Source organism: Oryctolagus cuniculus, chromosome 8 (genome assembly GCF_964237555.1).
Source record: "Oryctolagus cuniculus chromosome 8, mOryCun1.1, whole genome shotgun sequence".
Taxonomy (NCBI): Eukaryota; Metazoa; Chordata; class Mammalia; order Lagomorpha; family Leporidae; genus Oryctolagus; species Oryctolagus cuniculus.
Genome location: NC_091439.1, coordinates 54,553,065 through 54,574,255, shown reverse-complemented (window position 1 = coordinate 54,574,255; position 21,191 = coordinate 54,553,065). Strand labels below are relative to the sequence as shown.

The following is a 21,191-nucleotide window of genomic DNA, read 5'->3' as shown; positions in this document are numbered from 1 at the left end:
TCCCGGAACCTCACCCACCTAAGACAGGAGTTCTTGGGGACTGGCAAGGATGTCCAATGACGGGTAAGAGGTGATGGAGCTCTGGGTTGATTCCTAAGACAGGCACTGTTCGTTCATCACACTTGGCCTAACCGGTAGCCATTTCTGTTTAATTGATAAGAAAGGGGGATATGTCGGGGACCACGCAGCATGTGACCTCTTAGTGGAAAGACAGGACTAGACAGCCCAGACCAGATAGTACTGATCACGCAACCTTGTGTGACCTTGTGCCTTAAGACCTTGTAACCTTTCCCCTACTTGCACAAGCATTGCAGCTACAAGATAAGCCCCCCCTCCCTCCCCCGCCCAACACCCTGCCTCTATGATATCCAAGTGTGTGGTTGAAAAATAAAAATCACAGCTTGATCAGGACTTGTCTTGCTGCCATCTTTGTGTCTCCTGTCCCTTTCATTTCTCCTTCTAGGTGCTCGGCCCCAGCTGCTGTCCCGCGGGACGGGACAGTGTGGGACTTCCAAGCCGTGATCATGAACAATTCACAGAGTCCCCATTCTTCTTCCTTCTGTGACAACCTTGGAGGCCATCAACGAGGTGTCTTCAAAAAGATCATGAAAAAACTATGCATGGATTTCAAGCTTTTGTTTGGTGCCCAAATAAATTTGTCTTTTAATTCCATTTCCCCACAGGGGACTTAAAATACTCTTATACTGACGATGTCAGGCACCCCGATGCAAGGAGCCCAAGTGCCCGGAGTGCCTGCTCGAAGGAGTGTCATCCAGGAGACTCCCCCGACAAAACACCACTGAGGAGGTGGCCCGAGGGAGAAAGAGATTAATATGGTTGTTCCGTCTCTCATGCTGGCACTGCTTTGGGCAGTTAGCCTACCCCTATAGGCTACAGTTATACAGCTACGCTACACAGAATAATTAGGGGGCAGTGCTGTGTTGTAGTGGGTTAAGCCTCCGCCTGCAGCACCAGCATCCCATATGGGCACCAGTTCGAGTCCCAGCTGCTCCGGCTCTCTGCTGATGGCCTGGGGAAGCAGTGAGAGATGACACAAGCACTTGGGCCCCTGCCTGTACTTGGGAGACTCAGAAGAAGCTCCTGGCTCATGGCTTCGGATCAGCCCAGCTCCTGCCACTGCGGACAATTAGGGAATGAACCAGCGGATGGACGACCTCTCTGTCTCTTCCTCTCTCTGTTCTGTAAGTCTGCCTCTCATATAAATAAATAAACCTTTAAAAAAAAATGCACAGCATGGTCAACCAGATTGAGGTTGGTCTGATAAGTGACTAGGGAGTGAGATCAGGTACAAGCGTTCTTAGGGGTGTAAAGGAGCGTTGCTTGTTGGCATCTGTCTGGATCACAGAGGGTTTTCTGGAGAAAGGTGAGCTGTGTCCTGAGACGGTGTTTGGAAGAGAGGAAGGGAAAGTGGTTACGGCCATTGTAATGTGTGTTTGCAGGACAATAAATGCAACAGTTAGGCTTAGGGGTAAATTTGATAAAGGATTCGGGCAATTAGGAAGCTTTTGCAGAAGAGGGAAGTGGGACTTTCGACAGCATGCAGACCTCTGAGCTTGTCAGTGCAGTGTTTGCGGAGCGCAGTGGCATCATGGGAGACGGTTTGAGGAAGTGAGATCAGAAACAGAAGAGGCAACAAACACACAGAGCTGCCCAGCAGTGACGGTGCTGGGGAAGACGCGGAGCTGCTGGCCTCAGGTGCCTCCCCTCCCTGCACATGTTATATATGTAGGCCACACTGTGCTTCTTGTAGGATATCAGCCGTCTTCACCGCCAGCCACAGCCATATCCCCTTCTTATTTGCCAACACATATTTTGACTTTGTCACCAAATGTGCCGTTCTGGAGAGGAACTGGGGTTATTCAAGTTGAACATCTCTGTTACATTCCTCTCTACCAGTGGAAGCTCCAGAAGGAACATGAGGCAGACTGGGCTAAGCAGATAGTAGGGGAAGCCTGATGAAGGCTGCTGGGAAAAAAAGTTTTTTTGTTGTGATAAGAGAAAAGAACTGCTTGAGGGAAAACTCTTTCCTTCTACTTTCTACTTTTGGATTTTTGGATGTGATTGTGATGGCCGGAGCTATGGCAGCTAGTTTCACATCCCTCGATAAAGATGGTGGAGTGGAAAGACAGATAGACCTTAATTTCTTGGTGACCCTCCCAAGTTGCCAAACTGTGTTGATACTCCCTATATCTAGACTTCTTGCTACAGGAGGTGTTTACATTTCTGTATGAATTAATTCTGGGTTAGCTAAGGTTTCTCTTACTTGAAACTAAAGGTATTCCTGATTTAGGAATTCTAAAATAAATTCTTTCTCAAAACACATCTAAAAATTTCATATGCTCCAATCCCTGGTGAGCTGTAGCTGATGACTTCACACATGGAATTGTGTCTAAGTCTTCAGTGGAAAAATCTTAAGTAGTAAAGCTAAGACCCTTGCAATACATACAAATACATATCTTAAGTCCAGATACTAAAGATATCAGTTACCAAGGATGAGTCACTTGGAATGCCTTTAAAAAAGTTGAATGGAGAATCCACACTATGGCATAGTGGGTAAAACCAGCGCCTGCAGTACCAGCATTCCATATGGGCACCAGTTCGAATCCTGGCTGCTCCACTTCCAATCCAGCTCTCTGCTATGGCCTGGGAAAGCAGTAGAAGATGGCCCAAGTCCTTGGGTCCCTGCACCTATGTGGGAGACCCAGAAGAAGCTCCTGGCTCCTGGCTTCAGATTGGCCCAGCTCTGACCATTGTGGCCATTTGGGGAGTGGATCAGTGGATGGAAGACCTCTCTCTCTCTGTCTTTCCTTCTCTCTGTGTTTAACTCTGACTTTCAAATAAATGAATAAATCTTAAAAAAAAAAAGTTGAATGGAGGGGCTGGCATTGTGGTATACGGGGTGAAGCCACTGCCTGTGACACCAGCACCCCATTCAGTGCTGGTTCAAGCCCCTACTGTACCACTTCCAATCCAGCTCCCTGCTAATGACCTGAGAAAGCAGCGGAAGATGGCCCAAGGACGTGGGCCCCTGCCTCTCATGTTGGAGACTCAGATGAAGCTCTTGGTTCCTGGCTTTGGCCTGGCCCAGCCCTGGCCATTGCACCCATCTGGGGCATGAGCCAGTAGATGGGAGATCTCTCTCTCTCTCTCTCTCTTCATCGCTCTCTCTTTCTGTGCTTCTCTCTCTCTCTCTGTAACTCTGACTTTCAAGTAAATACATAAATCTTTTTAAAAAGCTGAATGGAAATTGACACATCAAAGGAAAGTAAAATGCAGAAGTCAAATTTACCAAATTAGCTATCAATGACAAGAGTGGAAATAAATGAGGCAAAGTATTTAAAAGATAGAATGAAGTTACTGTATCCATAAGAAATTGTTTTCCCCCTGGATTTTTTTTTTTTTTGATAGGCAGAGTTAGACAGAGAGAGACAGAGAGAAAGGTCTTTTCCTTTTCCGTTGGTTCACCCCCAAATGGCCACTATGGCCAACGTGCTGTGGCCAGCGCACTGCGCTGATCCGAAGCCAGGAGCCAGGTGCTTCTCCTGGTCTCCCATGTGGGTGCAGGGCCCAAGCACTTGGGCCATCCTCCACTGCCTTCCCGGGCTGCAGCAGAGAGCTGGACTGGAAGAGGAGCAACTGGGACAGAAGAATCCGGCGCCCCAACCGGGACTAGAACCCCGGGCTGCCAGCACCGCAGGCGGAGGATTAGCCAAGTGAGCCACGACACTGAGCTTCTCCCTGGATTTGTAACATTATTGACAAAAAAAGAAAAATCTCAAAACTTCAAAATCAGAGATAAATATAAATTTTTCCCCAGACAGAAATGTAGTAAAGAATTCTAATAAAATCAATGGGAGTCATGTTGTTTTTACAGAATGGCATATATTATAGTCACTGAACAATTTATCAATCCTGTTAACAATATTTGCATGGTGAAGTCAATTGGAAAAGAAACAGATTCAAGTCCCTAAAATCCTAGAGCAAAATCTATTCAATACTCCCAAATAATAAAATCGGAATTCTGCAGTGTATCTTCCCAGAGTTAAAAGCGAATGAAAGAAGAGAGTGCGCTCTTGTGCATAAAGCCAATACTCACCGTAGTTGAAGAACACTGTTCTGTCCTCAGACTATGTTTCTATTTAGTGTTTTTTTTCCATCACCTGAAGTTCTTGGCATATTACAGTTCTCAATAGATGCTCAATGAATGACCATCTAAAATCTGCTGAATTAGTGTCCTGTGGCTGCTTACAATAACAGAAATATATTCTTCCACATTCTTGGAAGCCAGAAGTCCCAAATCAATGTCCCTGGGCCCATAGTCTCGGCGCCAGCAGAGCCACACTGCCTCTGGGAGCTCCAGGGGAGAATCCACACCTTGCCTCTCCCAGCTTCTAGTGGTTGCCAGCATTTGTCTGTGGCTGCACCAAAAGATCAGCACCTTGAATGCTCTCTCTGCTTTGTCCTCACATCTCCTCTGTCTACGTGTACAGTCTCTCTCTGCGCCCCTCTGAGAGGAATACAGATTGCATTTAGGACCTACCTCAATGATCCAGATAACCACCTATCTCAAGATTCTTCACTCAGTCATGTCTGTAAAGACTTTTTTTTTTAATCATGTAAGGTAGCACAGGTTTCAAGGATTTTTTTTAACTTTTATTTAATGAATATAAATTTCCAAAGTATAGCTTATGCATTACAATGGCTCCCCCCCATAACTTCCCTCCCACCCGCAACCCTCCCCTTTCCCACTCCCTCTCCCATTCCATTCACATCAAGATTCATTTTCAATTCTCTTTATATACAGAAGATCTGTTTAGCATACATTAAGTAAAGATTTCAACAGTTTGCACCCACATAGAAACACAAAGTGAGAAATACTGTTTGAATACTAGTTATAGCATTAAATCACAATGTACAGAACATTAAGGACAGAGATCCTACATGAGGAGTAAGTGCACAGTGACTCCTGTTGTTGACTTAACAAATTGACACTCTTGTTTATGGCATCAGTAATCACCCTAGGCTCTAGTCATGAGTTGCCAAGGCTATGGAAGCCTTTTGAGTTCACCGACTCTGATCATATTTAGACAAGGTCGTAGTCAGAATGGAAGTTCTCTCCTCCCTTCAGAGAAAGGTACCTCCTTCTTTGATGACCTGTTCTTTCCACTGGGATCTCACTCCCGGAGATCTTTCATTTAGGTCATTTTTTTCTTTTTTTGCCAGAGTGTCTTGGCTTTCCATGCCTGAAATACTCTCATGGGCTTTTCAGCCGGATCTGCATGCCTTAAAGGCTGATTCTGAGGCCAGAGTGCTGTTTAGGACATCCGCCATTCTATGAGTCTTCTGTGTATCTCGCTGGGGGAGTGAGGCGATATTATTCAGGTTAACATAAAAAGATTCTATAATAGCAATCTACTGGAAGCAGAGGAGATGCAAAGACGAGAGAACACCAGGAAGAGAAGCAATGTTTCTGTTTCTCCTACGTGTGACTTTGGTCATCTCAGTGCATCTACGGTCTTTTCTTCCAAAGAAAATAAAAAATGAGGAAAACTCTATTTGCTTAAAATTAATGTGGCCATGAAAAAACTTCCAAACTGAACAATGTTAATAGATAAAATCTGGAAAATTTCTTCTAAATGAAATAATTAATATCATCTAAGGTGAAGAATGGATCTTTTAGAATTTTTATGAAGGAACTTAATCCAGAGTCATCATTGCTGGTCTAATTCACTTGTACTCTTTATGGAATGAAAAAACATTGGGTGTGATAGTTTCCCTATACCAATTATATTTTTTGTAGACTTCTGCAGTTAGAAGAGAAAAGAAAATATTGCAAAGAATTCTGACACTACAAAGGCTCAAGTGAAATGTTGAGTAATTAAGCATTTTGGAAAATTTTAAAACTCTCTCAGGATGCAAAGCCATTATTTAGTGCACTGAGAAAGTACAGGAAGGTAATTTTGAAACTCTTAGAACAGAAATCTGGTTGATATTATCACTATTTGTTTTCTCGTGCTGCTTCAATATCTAGCCACTTTCTCCCAATGTGTTATTGCACATTTGGGAACTGCATTATAGAGGCAATTTAAAGTCATGGGAATAATAAATCTTTTAGTTTTATTTTGTTTGCTTTTCTGAACTTTTTTTTTCAAAATTTCTACATACTGAGACCACAGGAGGGGTTTACAAAAATGACTAGAAGAGTATTCTCTGATATTTCTTATAGTGTCCCCATTTCAAAGTTTATCTTAGAATTGATTTCTTAATAAATATGTGTTGAAAGGTAAATATTTGGGGCTGGCGCTGTGGTGCAGCGGGTTAAAGCCCTGGCCTGAAGCCCTGACATCCCATATGGGAGCTGGCTTGAGACCCGACTGCTCCACTTCCGATCCAGCTCTCTCTCTCCAGTGGCCTGGGAAAGCAGTAGAACATGGCCCAAGGCCTTGAGCCCCTGCACCCACGTGGGAAACCCAAAAAAAGCTCCTGGCTCCTGGCTTCGGATCAGCACAGCTCTGGCCATTGTGGCCAATTGAGGAGTGAACCAGCGGATGGAAGACCTCTCCCTCTATTTCTCTCTCTCTCTCTGCTTCTCTTCTCTTTGTGTAACTCTAACTTTCAAATAAATAAATAAATAAATCTTAAGAAAAATAAAAGTAAATATTTATTGAGTTATGAAAAATTTGATGACTGACTGACTGAATGAATGGTGGCCCAGGAACTCATCTTCTTTGACATCTTTCTTCTTTTTCCCTCTCCTCTTTGCCTGCCCCCCTGTTTCTCATTCTCCTATTCCTCATATTCCCTACTATTTACCTTCCCATGGTGTGTTGTTCCCATGTGGAGAAAGCCATCACTTACTAAGCAAGACACTAAATGTGGCATGCTGAACATTTTCTGCTTTCAAACTACTGACACCTGCAGCAGTTTTTAGCTGTTAGAAAAAGTTTATCTCTTTGACTTAGTCTTAAAACTAGATGAAGTTTTAAAAACTGTTGCCAAGGCCAAATTAAAGATGAAGAATAGGGCACAAGCATTGAAAGTGCAAACTAATTGATTGGGCTCATAAAGAATGACCAGTATGGATTTAGAATACAGGATGAATCAAGTCAAATAGAATGTGCGCTCCTTTGTCAGCTCTCCACCTTTAAAATTTGGAGATGTCTGGATCCATCGTGAGGATTTATAAATTTTCACAGTTGCATATAAGGAGATTGTAGCAAGACAGAGAGACTTATTTAGATCCTCCTTGTTCCTGGATTAAGACAGCCCAGTTTGCAGGTTCTGCTTCCTTCATTGGGAATGTAGCTGAGCAGTTTTGTTTGTTATGTGACTGAGCTATAGGGTGCAACTATCAGGAAAACAACAACAACAACAACAACAACAAAAAACTGAAAGGAATAAAGGGCCAGCCAAATAATCAGAGTTGTGTTCACTGCTGAGACATTTTTATTTTTTTATTTAATTTAATTTAATTTTATTTGACAGGTAGAGTTATAGACAGTGAGAGAGAGTGACAGAGAGAAAGGTCTTCCTTCTGTTGGTTCACCCCCCAAATGGCCACTACAGCAGGTGCTGTGCCAATCCAAAGCCAGGAGCCAGGTGCTTCTCCTGGTCTCCCATGGGGTGCAGGGCCCAAGCACTTGGGCCATCCTCCACTGCACTCCCTGGCCACAGCAGAGAGCTGGCCTGGAAGAGGAGCAACCGGGACTAGAACCCGGCACCCATATAAGATGCCAGCGCTGCAGGCAGAGGATTAACCAAGTGAGCCACAGCACCAGCCCCCAGAGACATTTTTAGAAAAGGTCGTAACGCACCAGTGAGCCAGCAGCATCAGAGTCCACAGGAGGCCCAGTGGTTTCTGTGGAATGTATAATTCCTAGAGCCCTGGGGAAAAGCTGGAAACTGAACTTCTGAGTGAGACTGAGAAGTACACTACATATTCATTTTTATAGATAGTTTTTATTTAATAAATTTCATAGGCACAACTTCTGGATTATAGCAGTTCTTCCCCCCCATACCCACCCTCCTACCCCCAAACTGTCCCACCTCCTACTCCCTCTCCCACCCCATTCTTCATTAAGAGTCATTTTTACCTACCTTTATATATAGAAAATCAACTCTATGCTAAGTAAAGATTTCAATGTGGATCTTCTGAATCAGTCTACCTGCCGTAGGAAGGCATTAGCCAAGAATCCCATTTTAAATTTAGAGCAGTTCAAAGTAGAACCTCTTAAGAGCGTTCTCCATGGAACACAATGCCTCTAAAGAAACCTCACCAAAAAAAGTTCTGCCGTCGACTAAATGTGGAAATTACTCCATGGTGTTTCCTTTCTGGGAGCCTTACAATGTGTGTCACCATCTGGAGGCACTGAGAGAATGGTGGGCAGGGTTTTTTTTTTTTTTTTTCCAGTTTATCTAATCCAGCATTGCCTGTTCTGCAAGCATATCTATTAATAACCATGGATTGTACTTTGTGAAATTCTGACAAAGTTTTTCACTGGTACTTAACCTTGGAATGTCCCTGCTCCTCAAAGCATGGAGGCACTGGAATGTAGTACTTTTAGGTACGTGGAATTTCGATTCAGATAAGTGGTTCAACCGGCCTTTCTGCTACTGATCAATTGTGTGACTTTGATCAATGTCAATCTTTCTATGTCAGTCTCTCCGTGTCTAAAATGGGTATCATAATGTTGTGGAGACTTGGGCCCAGCTAATTTATTCCAGGTTCTTGCGTCTGTGTGAGATAAAAATTCAAAGCAGTAACATAGAGAAAGTAGAAGAATGGGAGCAGGATTTACTTAAAGAGGTAGAGGTAGATAGAGAGAGAGAGAGAGCAAACTCAAATGTGAACGCAGCAGCCCCACGAGGTGGGATGTGTGCCATGAGGAGAGAAATGAGCCATTCCCCAGTTCAGTGGTCACCTTTATTGAGTAGGGCGGTGGTGCCCTAATTGAATATACAAACAAGGTGGAGTTTGGTGCACATGATGATCTCTGGGAAGGTTTTCACGGCATCTCCAATTGGAGATCAGGGTGCAAGGGTCATAGTGTTGCAAACAATAACTCAAACTAGTTGGAGGTACTTATATAGAACCCCCAAATCTGGGTCTGCTCACCCAATGTGCAGAAAGCCAATCACTGACAACAGGGTGGTTGAAGAAAGTAGATTTTTTTTTTGCAAAGTGGAGAGCAAGAAGCTGGGCAGCTATTGCTTAATTCTTGGTATCCCCAAGGAGTTAGGGGTAAAAGTTCTTATAGACTGAAATTGGGGCTGAAAGGTGCAGATCAGCTCATGTCCAAGTTCACTACTGGTCAATGATACTCATGACCTTCCTTTGATGGTTGGTGATGCCATGCTCTTTGGGGAATTTATGATGGTCGGTGGGCTTCAGTTGGTCTGTCGGGGTGGCATGCCTTCTGCTCCAGTGTCGGGGACCACACAGCTTGTGGCCTCTTAGTGGAAAACTAGTGAGGCAGGACTAGACAGCCCAGGCCGGATAGTACTGATCACGCAACCTTGTGTGACCTTGTGCCTTAAGACCTTGTAACCTTTCCCCTACTTGCACAAGCATTGCAGCTACAAGATAAGCTCCCCCTCCCTCCCCCACCCCACGTCCTGCCCTCCTAAACGCCCCTCCTTCCCCCGCCCGACACCTTGCCTTTATGATATATAAGAGTGTGGTTGAAAAATAAAATCGCAGCTTGATCAGGACACTTGTCTTGCTGCCATCTTTGTGTCTCCTGTCCCCTTCAGTTCTCCTTCTAGGTGCTCGGCCCTAGTTGCTGTCCCGCAGGACGGGACACTCCAGACCTTGACTTTCCCTGTCTGGACCTGGAATTCTCATAAACAACCCCTGCTGAACTATACTTGCCAACAGGATTTTGCTATTGGAGAAGCAAATGACTTCTTGAGTCCAGCGATTAGAACCCTCTTGGGCCAGCTGTATCACTCCCTCAGTTTAGTGAATTCCTTTTGTTAAGGACAGATAAAGATATCTTGGGCTAAGGGAGAAAGAAGAAAGCTTGGATCCTGCCTTTATATTTTAAGGGTTCAGTCTCAATGGCATCTTCATCATAAAGGAGACACAGGTGCATTGTGGGAAAGGGGACATGCTGAATTGGCATGCAAGGAGGTGGAGTTATTGACTCAGGGCTGTAAGACATAGAGACTACTGGAAATCACCCAGCTCCTCTCTTCAATAACTAACTCCTTGCCTAGCCCATACCAATCAGTAGTACCAGTATTGTTGGGAAGCTTTAAATAACTTCTACAAAGTACTTAGCATAGTGCCTAGCACATAAAAAGCTCTCAACATTTTGATAATTATTTTTATATTGCTACTGTTAGAGGTGACTTGGGAGCCTGCACCTAAGATACCCACAAGGGGCCAGAGTTGTGGCTCAGGGTATTGAGCCCTGTATCAGAGGCCCTGTAGAAGTCCCAGCTTCTCTGTTTCCACCCAGCTTCCTGCTAATGTGCCTGGGAGGGTAGCGGAAAATGGCCCAAGTACTTGGGATCCTGACACCCATGTGGAAGACCAGAATGAAGTTCCTGACTCTTGTCTGTGACTTGGCTCAGACCAGGCTGTTGTAAGCAACAGTAAACAAGTGAAGTAAATAAGTGGATGGAAGATCTCTCTCTCTTTCCATCTCCCTCTGTGTGTCTTTCAAATAAGCAAACAAGTCTTTTTTAAAAATAAAATAAAGAGTAAGGTATCCATAAACGTGGAGGTCATTGTGATTTCCCCCCAGGCCTTGTCATTCAGATATAACAGGATTGCATTGATAATGGGGCTCCCAATAGGCCAATTTTTGCAGCTGGAGTGTGCTCCAAACCTGGGAGGAATTTTCACTTGATTCACACTAAGCAAACCCTCTGTGGGGGGGGGGGGGAGGGGGTAGGGAGAGGGGGAGGGGAAGAGGCAGGGGGAGGGGGAGGAGGTAGGAGGAGAGGGAGGGAGGGATAAGGGAAGGGGGAAGAAGTAGGAGGAAGGAGAGGGGGAGGGGAGGGGGAGAGGGGAGGAGGAGGGGGAAGGGGAAGAGAAGAGGAAAAAGAGGGAAGGGGGAAGAGAAGGGGAAAAAGGGGGAAGGGGGAAGAGAAGGAGGAGGGAGACGGGGAGGGGGAGGAGGAGCCCCTGACTGAATACAGAGTGCACGATGAGCACTCAGTTCTCTGCTGAGCCGCCTGCCTGGCTGCCTTAAACCATATAACCTGGCTTTCCCCAGTCTGCGTGACCGGGCACTCTGATTCTGTCCCATCCATTCTGACGGATGCCCTACCCCAATAAACCTTGCTTCCCTGCTTCCCGCTGTTCTCTGTCTCACGTCTGAATCCTTTCTTGCACGGAGACAAGAACCTACCACCTATCTCCCCTAACATTTGGAGTGTCCTCTTTTTGCTTTCTCTCTCATTTCCTTTCCCCTTCCCCAGCTCTATTGTGAATTTGGCTCAGTTCTTCAGCCCCACCCCCACCCCCCACCCCTTTTTCATCCAGTATTCACTGAATTAACTTATGGTCACCTGGCTATGTTTTACTACTCTGCCAGTTCAACAAATATCATCAGCAGAGTACCTACGCGGTCTGGAATTCATGTCTCACTCCCAACACCCATCTCCAGGATACGACTTCTCCGAGGGCAGAATTGGGATGTTTACAGAACATGAGATAAAAGGATGAAAGCAGCCTCTTTGGCAAGCTACCTGATAAGACAGCTGAAATTCGAGAAGGGAGAGAGTATGAACACAGCAGGAAGAAATCAGAACGGGTGGCAAAGGTTGAGTTTTTCTATGGCCAGCACACCTCTTACCCAAGGGTTTTCTCCCTCAAAGCTGCTGACAGAGCTTTGGCAGAAGATCATCCTCCCCTTGGCTGATAAGCTAAACCCTGATTTATATTTAACTCACTGCGGTGCAGGAGGGGTAGGGGTGGGGACGCCTTGTTTATAAGGGGAGCTGCGGCCGATCTTCTCGGCAGTCCTCTCCTCCAACTCAGCCCTTGTCCCACCCCCTTTGTTTCCTTGCTCATCCCTGAGCAGCTGGCGGGATCCTGCAGAGAGCGAGCAAGACCAAGACGCAAGGAGCCCGAGAGAGAGGTGTGGGGAAAGCGAAAGGCGGCTGCCAAACCAGGGGACTCTTTCCAATTCCTTTTAAAAAGGAAGTCAGCTGACGGGAGTTAGTTAAATTTCACATCCTCTTATGTGTAACCCTCGACTTCGGAAACAGAAATGAAGTTTGCCGAGGAGGAGAAGGCCAAGAGATACTGCATCAGAGGAAAACATGTGGCCATCATCTGCGGCGTGGTGGTGGCTGTGGGACTAATCGTGGGACTTTCCGTGGGCTTGACCAGATCGTGTGACTCCTCGGCAGACTCTGGCCAGGGCTCATCCCCGTCTCCTTCCCAGTTTCCAACCTCTGCCAGTCCTTCCGATCGTCCTCCACAGGACCAGGGGGTCTGCCCTGCCAGTGAAGATGACAGCGGAGAGTGGAAAAATTTCAGGCTGCCGGAGTCTGTCAACCCCGTACACTATGACCTGGAGATGAGGCCCCAGCTGGAGGAGGACACGTACACGGGCACAGTGACCATCTCCATCAACGTGAGTTTGCCCACCCAACACCTGTGGCTGCACCTGCGGGAGACCAGGATCACCCAGCTGCCGCAGCTGAAGAGACCCTCCGGCGAGCAGGTGCAAGTTCGGCGGTGCTTCAAGTATGAGACTCATGAGTACTTGGTCGTCGAGGCGGGGGAACAGCTTCCAGCCACCACTGGCGAAGCTTACTACCTCTTGACCTTGGAGTTCGCTGGCTGGCTGAACGGCTCCCTCGTGGGGTTTTATAAAACCACGTACACGGAGAACGGACAAACAAAGTAAATATTAATTTTTGTTTTACTTGTCCTAAGTTCACATGTCTGCTTTCCATTTCTTTTCACTCTCCACCTTTTAATTATTTCCTCGGTCTGATCTTTATCTGCCCTGGGTTTCAGTTCTGCCTGTTTGTCTGGAAGCAGAAAATTCGTGCCCTGTTGTATTTGCCAAGCATATCATGAAACTTGAAAGTAGTGAATGAGCTGGATGGGGTCAAAAATCAGCACTGGGAGACACCACCATACACAGCATCCTACGCTTAATATTTACATAAACTCTCCAGGCTTTAAAACTAGATGTGTTTAGTGAATTTCACTAGTGATATTTTTGGACTATGAGGCAATGATTTTTAACCTGCACTTTTAAGGTGATATTACACCACGTGAAACAAAATCCGTAAATGTCAATGATTATTTCATCCACCTTTTTGGAGAAAAGAGACACTGAAAGATTACATGAGATCCGGGGAAATGTGTCTAGTCGTCTTCTAGGAAGGAAAGCTGGGTTGGTTCTTTTTTTTTTTTTTCTCTTATAGTTAGAAGTGTGTTTTACATACAGGCTTTCAGGAGACACTCATTGAGTCCACACAGTGGAGGCAGCACATGGAGGAATTTTGGGGTCATGCAATATGCAATCATAATCCTTTTTTCTTTTAAGATTTATTTTATTTATTTGAAAGACAGAGTTACAGAGAGAGGTAGAGACACAGAGAGGTCTTCCATCCACTGGTTCACTCCCCAAATGGCTGAAATGGGCGGAGCTGTGCAGATCCAAACCTAGGAGCCAGGAGCTTCCTCTGGGTCTCCCACATGGGTGCAGGGGTCCAAGGCCTTGGGCCATCTTCTACTGTTTCCCCAGGCCACAGCAGAGAGCTGGATTGGAAGAGGAACAGCCAGAACTAGAACCAGCGCCCATATGGGATGCCGGTACTTCAGGCCAGGGCTTTAGCCCGCTGCGCCACAGCACCAGCTCTGGCAATCATAATCTTAGACCTTCTGCAACATACAAGCTGTATTAAGTAATTAAGTACATGCAAATATTTTTTCTCCTCAGAGTACTTCAAAAAATTCTCCTTCCCTCCCTCCCTTCCTTCCTTCTTCTCTTTCTTCTATTATCTATCTATCTATCTATCATTATTTCTATCAAGCAGTGACTGTTACTTGAACTGTGCTAAAGGCAAAACCTCTCTTGTTGCACTTCAAAACCTTCAGCTTCATGCTGTGGATGTAGCCGGTGCATCTGAAGAGGGAGGCGAGGTGTGCTGGGCTTGAAACTACTCTGACCTTTGCCTACTTAGATTCTGAAAGGGTAAATGATTAAGACAGCCGAGTGTCACAGTTTGGAAATGCGAGTTGGGCCAGCCCCTGCATATCCCTTTCCTCTCTGTTTTATGGATCTTCCAGAGTAAAACAAACTTTTTGGTTCTATTGTTTGTCAGAGAGACCCAGAGACTAAAAATATTTAAGTATCTTTGTGTTACTCTGTGGTACACCGATACACTGAGTAGACATGATTTGGAAAATATATTTAGAGGGCTCCTGCTCCTATAAATTCTGTATCTTAATATTGTAAGCAGTAAAACAAGTTTATTTATTGTTTACATAATTTTTCTGTAGCTAAAAATTACATTGTTGAAAGCATAGACAATCACTAGAAAGGAAAATCAACACAGATTTCAAATAACTTCACCTAGTGGTAATCCCTGTTAAGGTATTAATGTGCATTCTAAAATTCTTCCAGGGCAAGTAGAATTGTAATTGCACTGTGTCTCTCTGTCTCTCCGCCTATCTGCCCTTTTCACTTAGTATTTCATAAGCGTTTTCTCTCATTCTTAAATATTTTCAAGAATCTGATTTTAAAGATTGCACAATACTCCAGCGCATGAATGCACTGTCATTTTTAACAGCTGGTCCCCTGTTGGTGGGTATTTAAGTTGCTTCCAGTATTTTCTTATTATTGACAAGTCAGCAAAGAACATAGTTGTAGTATGTCTTTATGTGTACATCTATTTATTTCCTTAGGTTAGGATATTATCCTACAAACAGAATTTCTAGATCAAAGAGTACAAATATATCAAGAAGCTTGCAGCATTTACTTTGGTTATTTAGCATATAAATTATACACATTCATCTCAGGAAACTCAGAAAACAGAGAAGATTGTAAGAAAAGGTAAAAATCCATCTGTATGTTCATCACTCAAGTAAACCCATTGTTAACATTTAGGCACATATTCTTCCAGTATTTTTTCTGGACACAGTTAAACGTGGCTTTATTATGTTGTGTGTAGTGTTGTGTAAGATGCTTTGTCAGTATAGCTCCAAAACTTGAACATGACATTTGCTATTCTTCCACAAATAATTTGATGAATACATAATAGGCCATTATATCACTATAATGCAATTTATTCAACTTTTTGAATAAATATGGGTATTTAAGTTGATCCTGCTTTTTCTCCTGTAAGCCCTTAAAAGAATGCAGGGAATATCTTTATAGAAAACTATCTAGGGAGATTTTCTAATATTTTTGTAAGAAAATTCCTAGAAAATTGTCCAAAACTACATATGAATGAATACATGTTTGTATGTATGTATGTGTGTATATACATATATAACATGAACGTGTACAATATGGGGAACTGCCTTTCAAAAAATATGTCCTAAATTACATTTCTACCAACAATATATAAAAAATGTCTATGATTTTACAAAGTGGATGTAAATTTGGTAGAGGAAAAGTCCTTTCTGAAGAATATCTACCCTTAAAGAGACTAAAGAAAAAATTGTTAGTGTGAAGTGAAAACAAGGATCAAAAGTTTAAATTATCATTGCTAAAACTTTAAATCTTATTCTTACGTTGACAAGACAATAGAAATTTCATCTGAGTAAAGCTAAAAAATATTTATAAAATAAATAAAGTCAAGTTTTAACCCTTCAGGAAGGCCCCAAAATACGAAACACGTTTTCGTTCATGAATTCTGTTATGTAATCAGTATGTTTAAAAATGTATTGTGCTGTGCCTGGGAGCAAGGGATGATGGCCCAAGGACTTAAGTTCTTGCTATTCACGTAGGAGACCCAGCTGGAGTTCCTGGCCCTTGTCTTTGACCTGGCCCAGCCCTGGCTGTAAGGGCATTTAGGGAGTGAACCAGAAGATGAGATTTCTCTCTCTCCCTCTCTCTTTCACAAAAACAAATGCATCTTTATAAAACATGCACCATACACCCAAATACATACTATTCACTCTGATTCTCTGGATGACTTGACTGTGCCAGTTAATCTTTACCATAAAAAATATACCCAAGAGCCACCATTCTGAGACCCAGCTGACCCAATTTGGGGCTGGAAAATACTCACAGAAAATGACAGGGAGATTGATAAGGCCAGGGCTCAGTTGCGTTCTCACTGAGGGGTGGTATTCCTGAGTTTGTCTGTTTTCACTGAAAGCAATTGAAGCTCTCACATTCCACAGTTCTGCCAGTTCTGTGCTGCACACTCAATTTTAGAAAAGTTCTGGCATTGCTCAATAACTTCACTTAGGCTAAGTAGAAGATACGGTTTTGTTTCCCAAGCCTGTGAGTAGCATTTTGACAATGCAGGCTCTAGGGGCTCTCATCTACAGAGTCCATAGAAGGCCTGCAAGGGTGACTTCGGGGGACAGCTCCATTCTCTCTTATTACAGAACATCATCCTATATGATGTTCATACAACTTTTAAAAAATCACCATAATGGTGCATCTTCAGGATGCAATAAAAATTATACTTTCTGACCTTTCTGCCTTGATGTAAAACTTATTTATTTATTTATTTGTTTGTTTTAAAGATTTTTATTTTATTTATTTGAGAGGCAGAGTTACAGACATAGAGAGAGGTCTTCCATCCACTGGTTCACTCTCTCCAAAAGGCCACAATGGCCAGATCTGGGCTAATCCAAAACCAGGAGCCAGGAGCTTCCTCTAGGCCCCCCATGTGTGTGCAGGGCCCCAAGCACTTGGGCTATCTTCCACTGCTTTGGGCTATCTTCCACTGCTTCCCCAGGCCATTAGCAGGGAGCTGGATCAGAAATGGAGCAGCTGGGACTCCAGCTGGTGCCCATATGGGATGCCGGCCCTGAAGGCAGAGATTTAGCCTACTATGCCATAGTGCTGGCCCCAATGTAAAATTTAACTCCAGGATTAAATGTGATCAATGTGGTATCTTAATTGGACAACCACAATGAAAACTAAACATCATGGCACTCAACAATAACTTGTTTTCTACAGATACAACCAAGATTTAAACTTCACAAAGGAAACAACTATCTGAGATTCTTTCCCTTGAGATTGAAAGGCAAAGAGAGAGATGGAGAAGAGAGGGGAGCCAGTGTACACTTTCTTAGCAATGCTGTCTGGCTCATCTTGCTGTAGACAGAGTTGCAGTGAGGGCTGGAAGTGGTAGGAGGCCCATATCTTCTTTCTTTCTAGTCTTTGGGGGGTCCGAGGCATCTGTCTTAACAGGATTGGAACCTTTAGAATGTTTCCTTGACCACATCCCCTTCTTCCCACCCCTCCTCATTGTGTTATGTAGGATTTCCAGGCCTCTTCCCAAATGGTTTCCCCCCAATCAGTGCTCAAAAATATGTTATTTGCTCCTCTCCAAGGCTCAGCATTTTCTTTGCAGCATTTGAATTGCTCTTCCATAGTATTTTCCATGGTATGTTCCAGGGAGTCCTAGCTGCCTGGGATTTTAGTAGATATTATCAGAATAGCAGAGGAGGGATTCTGTGGCCAAATTAGTTTGGGTAATACCATAAATACATTTTTTGGTTGTTGTTTTGTTTTAATTAATTTATTTCTTTGAGTGGGAGAAACAATAAGCTTCCATCCCCCTTTTCACTCCTCAAATGCCCACAAGCGCCAGGCGTGGGCCAGGCTGAAACCAGGAACCAGGAACCGGGAACTCAACTTAGTTCTCCCGCATGGGTGCTGGGGACCCAGTTACTTGAGCCACCACCTGCTGTCTGCCGGGATGTGCATCTGCAGGAAGCTAGGATGGAAGTGGAGCTGGGGCCTGAACCCTCGCGTTCTGAAAAGGGTGCTGACAACCCAAGCGGCATCTTAACTGCTGCACCAGCACTCACCTGTAATTCTTGTTGTTTGACTGTGGGACTTTTCCAAAGCTTTTCTATGATGACATCATTATGGCTCTCCAAGGCACTGACATAGTATGCAATTTCCCAACTCTCTGTGAATGCGAGACCTTCTCTGAGGTCCTTGAGGATAAGACTATGTTTCTCTTTTACTACCCACCACACAGTGAGCACTCAAATTTTATTGACTGAATATATGGGAACATTTAATATAGGCTGCCCTTCATGGCTAGGGTTCTCTGGCACATGCCAGGCCAGGCCACATTGCCACAGCTACTCTCCCGTGAACGAGTTCAGCTTTCACCAATGACACGTCTACTTTCCCACTTAGAGTGGAAATTTTCCCGAAGCTCCTCTTCTACCCACCCTGTGGAGGGGAAGAGTTGATATGATCTTTTTGGACTTAAGAATGCAATCTTCATACTTTAGGGACTGAGACTTATTGGGATTGACAGGAAGTACAAGAAGAATTTAAAAGAGGAACAGATGATTACTGGTTTGGGTTTTCAGCGTATCCTCATACCATCAGTAGGATTTAAGCTGAATTTGGACATTGAAATGGGATACAATAGGCAAGGAAAGTGAGAGAGTTAAAACGGGCCACAGTGAAAACCACCACCTCAGAAAAGCATAGTAGAGACAAAGAAATTTGTGTGTGTGTGTGTGTGTGTGTGGGGGGGGTGTTCCAGTGGAGGGTCTAGCTTGAGATAGCTCTGGAAAACCTTAAGGGAGGAAAGAGAAGATCAGCTATGCTAGGAGTTAGGAAGGAAGGATTAACTGGTAACTCTTTGGATGTAAGTGGTGATGGAAAGAGGTGAGTCAATACCTGTATGGGAGCTATTGCAAGGATCCAGGAAAGAGGAGAAAAGGATCAGATAGGGCAGCGACTTCATGGCAGAGGGTAGGAGAGTTTGGAGGGAAACTAGACAAGATTTGCAGGTTCACTGAGGGAATGGAGAGTTAGAGTTAGGGGTGTAGACTTCCCAGATATGTGATCTGAGAGATTGCGCTCATCTTTAATCTGTAACACTGGAAATAGAGTAGAAGGAACTGGTTTAGAAGGGAAAGACACAAGCTTGGGGTGTGTGTGTGGTGTAGTCTCACATTCATGGATGTGTATACTCAAGCTTGCATAATTTTGTTTTTTGTTTTTATTTGAGAGAAAGAGAAAGACAACTGGTGTCTGCTGGTTTGCTCCCCCCAAAACCTGCAACATACTGCCAGCTAAGCTGGAGCCAGAGCCAGGAGCTGAGATTACATCCAAGTTTCCCATGTGGGTTGGCAGGGACCCAATTATCTGACCCATTACCCCGCCTCCCAGGGTTTTCATTAACAGGAAATGGGAGTCAAGAGTCAGAGTGGGGAATCAAACGTAGGGACTTGAATGTGGGATGCTTAACCTAGCATCTTAACTGCCAAGCCAAATGCCCCTCCTCATATGTAGTTTTGATCCTGCAATTTTAGCTGTCTCTCAATTTATTTATTATGTCCTTGGATCAATATGTTAAGATATTATTCCATTATCAACAAAGAACAGATTTCTTTTTTGTATCATTAGTAATTTCTTTCTTTTTGTATTGGCAGCAAGGAAACAAAAAAGTAATTTTTACTTGACCTTAAATATTTTTTGCTTGGGAGAAAAGCAATTGTTTGATAAAATTAAATAATTTACTGTTTCATTCAAATCACCAGAAAAATGCACTGAGATCTGGATTGTCTTGGTGGGTTGTCTTGCAAGGATCAGTTCCCCTACATAGTTCTGGAACTTTTCACTTGGTCTGCACAGACCCTGTGCCTCTCTGGAATGGGGAGCTCTTTGTTTAAGGTTTCACCCAGATCTGCTGTTTACTTTGTTGGCTTGAGTTATGACATTACTGGAATAGCCTGAGAGTCTTCATTGGAAATAGCATGCCAGATGATTTATAGGATACGAGGTAGTTTTTTGGTTTTGTTTTTAAAGTTGATTCACAGCAAACTGAGCTGTGGCTCAATTTTCTCTAAAGTCACCTTGATCTGATGCACTCACAGGAGTCAGAGGTTGTTCTTCCCTTGGTTAAATTAATAAACTACATGGAATTTTTTTTAGTGTACTAGGTCTAGAAAGTGACTTATTAACATAGCTTGGAGAGGCCCCTATGATAAAGTGGTTGACATCAGCACATTTGTGTGGCATGATAATCATTCAGGACATACCCTAGCGCCACTCCTGGACATACTGTGCTATTAGTCAGGCTTTTTCCATTAAGTTGCTACATAGTTCATCTGATTTTAAAAAAAGAAATTAAGAAAAGTACTTATTTGAGAAGTAGAGAAACAAAGAAACACACACACACACAGAGGCACACACACACACAGATCCCATCTACTATTTCACTTCCCCAAACACTTGGCAGTGGGAACTCAATCCAGGTCTTCCACATGGGTGGCAGGGACCCAATTACTTGAGCCATCATTGCTGCCTTTCATGGTGCACTTTAGAGGAAAGCTGGAGTCATGAGCCAGAGCCAGGGATTGAGCCCAGGCACTCTGGTGAAGGATGTGAGTGAGCCAAACATGTGCCTCAAGAAGACTTTTTAATCTGTCAATCATACATTCCCAAAGTTGTGATCTAAAGCTGTCTTGTATTGCTCTCACACATATCTTGTTCTCTAATTTGCATATATTTAGAGAAGTTTTGTGACTATTGACAGAATTTAGCATACTTACATATATGAAGTCTCTGGAAAATTCATAATATGAAAACAGCATGCATGGATTTCAAAATCTTTTGGTACCAAAATAAACATTTTTTTAATTCCACTTTTCTGCCCACTTTCTGAAATACTTTCTTAACTAGGGGATTTTTTTTAATTATTCAGAAGTTCATGAGAAAAATAACAGGTTGCAATTAAAAAAAATTCTGTTGCCTATAGTATTTACACTCCAAGTAACTTTGATCTAGTCAAATTAGTGAGCTTTAAATATGTTCAATTGTGGAAAGTGCTATGTCAGAGAGCATGGATAGCTTTCTAGATTTAAAGGAAATAGAATGGGGTTAAGTAAACCTCACTGTGTAAATGTCAAGGGAGTTTCAAATACACTAGTATCACCTGATGTGACCTGCTCCCTCTCCTTCTCCACAACCCTGAGAGGAAGCCACATGTGCTCTGGGCACCATGCACTACAGGGGAAGACACACATTCAG

General features: G+C 43.7%; 1 protein-coding gene across 1 annotated transcript in view; it reads left to right on the top strand.

Annotated features, from left to right (window-relative positions):
* The first annotated feature begins 11,958 nt into the window (after positions 1 to 11,958).
* ENPEP (glutamyl aminopeptidase) overlaps positions 11,959 to 21,191 on the top strand; it is an 86,987-nt gene continuing 77,754 nt past the window's right edge. Inside the window, exon 1 of the mRNA XM_002717183.5 lies at positions 11,959 to 12,886. Within this exon, the coding sequence (XP_002717229.2) occupies positions 12,246 to 12,886 (641 nt within the window). The 5' untranslated portion in view covers positions 11,959 to 12,245. The remainder of the gene's footprint in view (positions 12,887 to 21,191) is intronic.